The sequence below is a fragment of the Benincasa hispida genome, chromosome 5 (genome assembly GCF_009727055.1).
Source record: "Benincasa hispida cultivar B227 chromosome 5, ASM972705v1, whole genome shotgun sequence".
Classification (NCBI taxonomy): domain Eukaryota; kingdom Viridiplantae; phylum Streptophyta; class Magnoliopsida; order Cucurbitales; family Cucurbitaceae; genus Benincasa; species Benincasa hispida.
Window position 1 is genome coordinate 16026891 of NC_052353.1, and position 6677 is coordinate 16033567.

At 32.1% G+C, this 6677-nt stretch overlaps 1 protein-coding gene across 1 annotated transcript; it reads right to left on the bottom strand.

Moving 5' to 3' along the window:
• Positions 1-986: 986 nt before the first annotated feature.
• LOC120077177 (phospholipase A1-Ibeta2, chloroplastic) lies at positions 987-2869 on the bottom strand. Its single transcript, XM_039031081.1, has one exon. It carries the CDS (start codon positions 2779-2781, stop codon positions 1276-1278), a length of 1506 nt encoding a protein of 501 aa, XP_038887009.1. The 5' UTR covers positions 2782-2869; the 3' UTR covers positions 987-1275.
• Between the last annotated feature and the right edge of the window lie 3808 nt (positions 2870-6677).

Below are 6677 nucleotides of genomic sequence, written 5' to 3' on the forward strand. Positions count from 1 at the left end.
CATCCAATAAGAAGGATTTTGATTTCTCTCCCTCCCTCATTTTTTCCTTCGCTCGACACAATGAGAACGTTTCAAATGTGGAATTATTAGAAAGATAAAGGTTTGATCAGAGAAATTCAAGCAAAGGAAAAAAGTGAAAAAAGTAAAGTTAGACCCACTAACATTAACATGGAGTCCAGTAATATTTATGAAAACAAATTTATGATAATCTCGTAACATTAGAATTTTTTCTAAAGAAAAAGAGAAGAAAGGGGAGAAAGAGATTGGTAGGGGTGGAGAGAGAAAAGGAGAGAGGGAAAAAACAACACTTTTATTTAATTTGAAAAAAAAAAAAATCAACTTATATGATATTTTAACACATCAACAACTTAAGAATATAAATTAATATATTTATGCTATGCGAGCCTAAAAAAAAATCTGAACAATCTTACATAACTGAAAGTTAATGACAACGAACAAAAGTGTTAATAATATAGAAATTAAAAAAAAAAAAGAAATAATTTGAAACTTCAATTTTAAAACACAAAAACTCAAATACAACCAAATATAAACATTATAGGCTACAAGTGTATTTTTTAAAAAAATTATTATTATCATCATTATTTTGGTTTCAATGTATAAAACAATCCATGTTGCTAATTATGCGTTTGTTATCTTATCTCGAATGATGCATTTATAATGGGTGTGCGTGCATCATCCAATGTTGTACTATCATTATTATTTTCTTAAATAATGTTGTATTAAAACTTGACCTTAAAGTCCCTTAGATTATATATATATAGTTTATTTTGAAGTTTATTTATTTATTTTTTAATGCCACTTGAATGAAAATAGGATATCCACAACGGAGATTTAATTCAAAGCAAACATGATATTGACACCACAATATTGCAAGTGTGTTGATAGTTACATAAAGCATCGACAAACTTAGGTGATATATTTTTAAAGATACAAAAAGTTGATAACTTGTGATATAAATTGGATTGTTGAAAAAAACATTAAAAAGAACCATAGATTAATTAATTTAATACAAGGTATATAACACGCCAATCTGAACATAATTCATCAGATGAGGCGGTAAAAAGGGAAGGTTGTGATGAGAGAAGGAGATTAATCTCCGCCCTCACAAAAATAAAGAAATGAAAAAGTAGAAGTAATTAACAAAGGGAAGAATCTTTTCTGCCCCATTGAAATTGTGTATGTTCATGAAATCTAATGCCTAGAATCCAACCATGTTCAACCAAACTCCCCAGATTTAGTAAAATTGTGATGAAATCAAGAGGGACTCGGCAAACACCCCGCCGTCTGCAGCTCTGGATTGAAGCCCAAATCCTTCACTTTCCTCATATACAATTTCTTCACGTTCCCCCTCTGATCTTGCACCAGTCGCACTAAACTCCGTTTCGCATTCGGTCGGAACGGACATTTAGACGACAAGAATCCGTCGACCAGATGTAAATACGCTTCCAAATCATGGCAACAAGCTACGTCGGCGTTAGGTTTCAAGAACGGCGACATCTTTGTCTCCACTCGGAGCTCGGTTCCCACGTGGGAGTATGTCACTGGCGGTACCTGTGTTATCACGTCTTGTGAGTTTACAATCCGCAATACCTTCACGTTTCGAGATTTTATTCGATTTGCGAAGATTTTGTTCCCCACGCGCGGTCCGCCGAATGAGAACACTGCCACTGGCGGAACCTCCGGTGAACAAACGCTGATCTCGTCCGCTACCAGGACAGCCAATGCCGCGCCTAGGCTGTGTCCGGTCACTGTGATGCTCAACCTTTCTCCTTTGTACATCTCCGTTAATCGTCGGATTTCCTCCACCACCGACTCTGATAAGCTCTTCACGTGTGCTCCAGCAGTTTTATACAGGCTTAGAAATCCGCACTCCACTTTCGGATCGCCACCGTCTTCCGCGGCAGCGTCAGCGTCAGCGGGGATGTTGATGAGTTGAGCTCTAACATTTTCGGCCCATTCCAGACAGGTGGCGGTGCCACGAAGTGCGATGACGATATCGCGTCGTCCCATTCGTGCGATTTCACGGCGATCGTCGCAAACGGCGACGTATCCGACCCAACTGGACCGCTGCGTCATCCAGCCGAGATCCGGAGCGACCTCGTCCACCCAACCGGGTAGCCCGACTGATGACGTGGCGTAGAGACTCTTTGTGACTTTGTAAGATCTATCCGGAAGTGCCACGTGGCGAGGGAGTGGGGCCTCGTTGGGTGACGTGGCTGGGTTTGAGTGGAAGGCATGGTATGCGGCTTGTACGAACTCCCCGTACCGGACGACTTCACGGCGGAGATTTTCATCGAGCGGGTCGAGTAAACCGGACCAATCGTTGCAACCGTGGTACTCGCGCCACCGCTGGCCGAGGGCGTTTCTCGGTGAATACTCCATCGTTTTCGACAGTAGCCTCTGCAGCCTGTTGAGATTTCTCGGCGACATTTCCTCCACCGCTTTTACCTCCGGCCAAATTCTGGCCAGGTTCAGCCCTTCTAAAAGCCCCTTTCCTTTAATCGGCATCACCGATCCCTTATTCGGGTCCTTGTGAACCGGTTCCGGGTCGACCTTGACCGGCGGATCGGTTTTCTTCAACAACTTGTCCAGATTTGCCAGATGCCGGCGAGCTCCATCAACCGTCGACGTGGCGGGTTTAAAGGAAGAAATCTGCGCCGCTGAGGGGTTCAACGGCGACATTTGGTATTTGAAACTCGACCGGCGGACCTGAAATTGGGAGAGATTTTGAGCCGGGATTGTAGAACTTATTATTTGCATGGTTTTTAGAGAGAGAGAGAGAGGCGGCGGCGCTGTGGGACGCAGCGATGATGTTTTAGAAGACGCAAATGAAAGTGAATGAAAATGGAGGAGGAGATTCATATATAGACTTATATAGTTGAAAGATTTGGGAAATGCCCTTTGTTTCGGAAGAAATTACAAAATGTGCCATTTGATATAAAAAGTGATATTATTTTAATATATAAAAAAAAGCCGACTGCTTCATTCAGATTACCAAAAAAATCGAAAGGATTCCTAAAAGTCTGCCATTGTTAAAGCGTGTTTTTAGTTTAAACCCGTTTTCTATTGTTTTAAATTTATTATTTAAATTTAATTAACCTTGTACTATTTTTTTTTAAAAGAAAATTTAGTTCCACTATACACTCACTAATATTTGAACATCTAATTTTTTTGGTCGATATTATGAAACTTTAAATTGGTTGAGCATATAAAATATAAAAATAGATTGTTGTCTTTTTTTAATGTAATTTTGGTGAGTATTATATATGAAAAAAATATTTTTGTACATTTTTAGCAACATCTATCTTTGAACATCTCATTATATTGTCCAAAATTGTCACATGAAAATTCTTCTTACTTCTATTTTGAAATATTTTAATTTTTTTTATGTGTGTGATGAGAGTGCGAAACATAGAAATGAATACATTTTAGAATGCAACTATTATTTATTAGATTTCAATATTATTTTTCCTATCTATATCTTTTAAGATGGACTATTTTTAATCTAATCATTTTCCTTCTAATTTTACTCATTAGAGAATATGTATGATGCACATAGTTAAAATTCTTTTGAACATACTTTTTTTAATATATATATAGTTAATTTATAATGAATATAAAGTGTGTTGGATGGAATCTTAAATGTTTGAAACATAATTTTACACCGAATGAAATGTGAATGGCTAAATAAATATAATTATTTGTAAATATTTAACATGAAGTTTAAGAGTAATTAAAGAAATAAAATGAAGTAGATATTTCATTAGTAAATTTAAATGGACTTGAGTAAGAATAGATCAACGATATATACTTGATTTTTTTTGTTTGATACCACGTTGTATCTTCTAAAACATTATGAAATTTTATAGATTTCACCATTATGAATTTTTTAAATGAAAAATTAAAAATTTTGAAACAAATAAGCTAACAAATAAGCTAACATTACTTTAAAATTTACTTTAATGACAACAAAAGGGCTCCATAAAGAAACAAGAAAAAGGGAAAAAAAAGGGATAAAAAATTGGACAAAATTGGAATTGTTGTTAAAATTTTGTTGAAAGTTTAGATTTTATAAACAACATATGATTTAATCAATTTTTTTTTTGAAAAATAAAAAGTACAAATCAATCTAAAATGAATAAAATATAAAAGGTTAGAGGCTAAAAGAGTCATTTTGAAAAATATAAAGGTCAAAATAAATCAAAACAAAAGGTAATGACAAATTAAAGTGTATGGTTTTCAAGTTGGGTAAAGCAGAGGTGACATATGAAGTGAACTTGCTAGGAACCAACAATGGAATTTTTTTATACTCATTTTTTTGTGTTTTTTTTCCTAAGGGAAGTGTTCTTTTTGTTCTTTGTTTTTTGTTTTTCTATTTTTGAAAAGGAGAGTGTTTTGATTTTTGTTTTAGAAAATTATTAACCTAATGAATACTCTAACAACCTCTATTTTGTACATTTAAATTATTATAATTATTACTTTTTTCTTTTAAAAAGTACACCTTCGTGAGTACATGTATAATTCATATATTATTATCGATTTTGATGTTATAGATTCAATTCATCCCTCTCATATATTGCAAAAAAGAAAAAAAAAAAAGCCTATATCATTAAATAAAACTTAAAATTTTGAATCATATGTACATTAAACTTGAAAGAAAAAAGAGAAACCAGAAAAAATAACAAATAAAACGATTTTACTAATATATATCAACCATAGATTTTCAAGTTAACAAAGGATAAATCATCCTTATTGAAATTTTTAAATTTTTTTTCTTCTAATAATATATGAGATGGGAGGATTTGAACAATAATATATAGGTATTCATGGGTTTGGTTAGGTTGAGTTGAAAGACTTTTTAGATCTAACTCAATTGTTTGGATTGTACATTTTTTTCAACCCAAATAATCCTTATTTAAAAATGAACCCAACCCAACAATGAAATATTTGGGTTGGGTTGGTTCAGGTTAATCGGATCATTAATTTAAAATTTTGTTCTTAAAAGAACAAAACGTAAATATGTAAAAATCTAATTTAATTATTTTCATATATTGAATTAAGATTAACAACTCAATTTCAATTTATATAGTAAAAATTTTCTATCTAAAGTGCAAAAAAAACTACTTTTAAGAATTGTTGAAGAATCGGTTATTAAAAAAATAATAAAATTAAAATCAATATATGTATACATAATTATGTTATAAGTAATAAAAAATATATATTTAAAAGTTAATAATAAATTTGAGTTGGTTTAGGTTGTATTAGGTGAATCCATGAACCAATCCAACCAATAGCATTTTAATTTATTTGAATCCGCCCTAATCCAAATGAGTTGATAACCCAATCCAAACCACACAGGTTGGGTTGGGTTGATCGGTTTTTTTGGGTCATCGAGTTTTTTGAACACCCCTAATATATATTATTAAGCCGTTGAAATTTATGTCCAATAAACTTAAAAGAACTTTTGGTATAAGAAAAAAAAGAGAGTTTTATAAAATTTTAGACTATTGAATATAAATGTTTTCATGAGTTAAATTGAATAATGTGAACAAAGAAATGAAATGGTTGAATAGTCAAATTTTCTTGTGTACCATTCAAGAAGGAGAAAGATATTGTGGTATGTGCCATATGTCAGTTTGAGTGACATAGGCTGGTCCAAAAATTTCCAAATATATAGCTTTTATATATATATATATTGTGATGGATATGTATAGTAAAAATAAAAGAGTTGATTTTTTTAAAAAATAAAGTTTATTTGACTTATTCAAATATTCAATCCATAGTACAAAAAATTTCAAGTCAATTGATAATCTAGGAGAGAAGTCCACCTTATTTGCTTCTCAAAACACTTGTATGAAGGGTCAACTTTATTTCCTTGACAAGCAAGACAATATCTCTCTCTTTATATAAAAATAAAAATAAAATAAAAAATAAATCCTCTAAATAGAGTTAGTTTCGGATAGTTGAAATTCATAAGTAAAGACGTTTAATTCACTTGCTAGTTGTTTAGAAAATTATCGATTTATATAGCTTGAAATTTGTATTGCATCTCGGTCATGTAGAGCTTGGAAAATGAATTTAACGGGAGTTTGAGATTTTATAACCTATATTTTGTAGTATATCTTATGAGGTTGGCAAATTGTAATAGGATGTAGGACAAGTAATCTAATCATATAATAGATATATGATTGACTTTTAAATCTGATCAATATATTTAGTAATTACATGTGTCTTTGTATAGTAATTATTCAACTTTACCAAAGTAAATTACATAATGACGACTAAAATCTTCATAGTTAAATTTCTTTCTTTTTTTTTTAGATATTTTTTTGAGATTAAAAAAGTAATAAAATTCAATAAAAAAATTACTCTCTTTTCTATATGTGCATAAATTACTTTCAAGGTATAATTTTGGATTGGTGCACCAATCCTTTATAAAAGAGGGGGAAAAAAAAACATGGAGAAAGATAAAGATTATTGTCCATTTTAAACAAGAAGTTCCTACTACACAACACTTTTAAGGGGGAAATCCCACTTATAAATCTCAATTGTGAAAGGCATGTTATTTATGCTAAACAAGTTAGTGGGTGGGAAAAAAGAGCTTTTCTTGTGTGTGAATGGTTTGTTTTTCATTTTGGCCACTAAATAATCCCAAT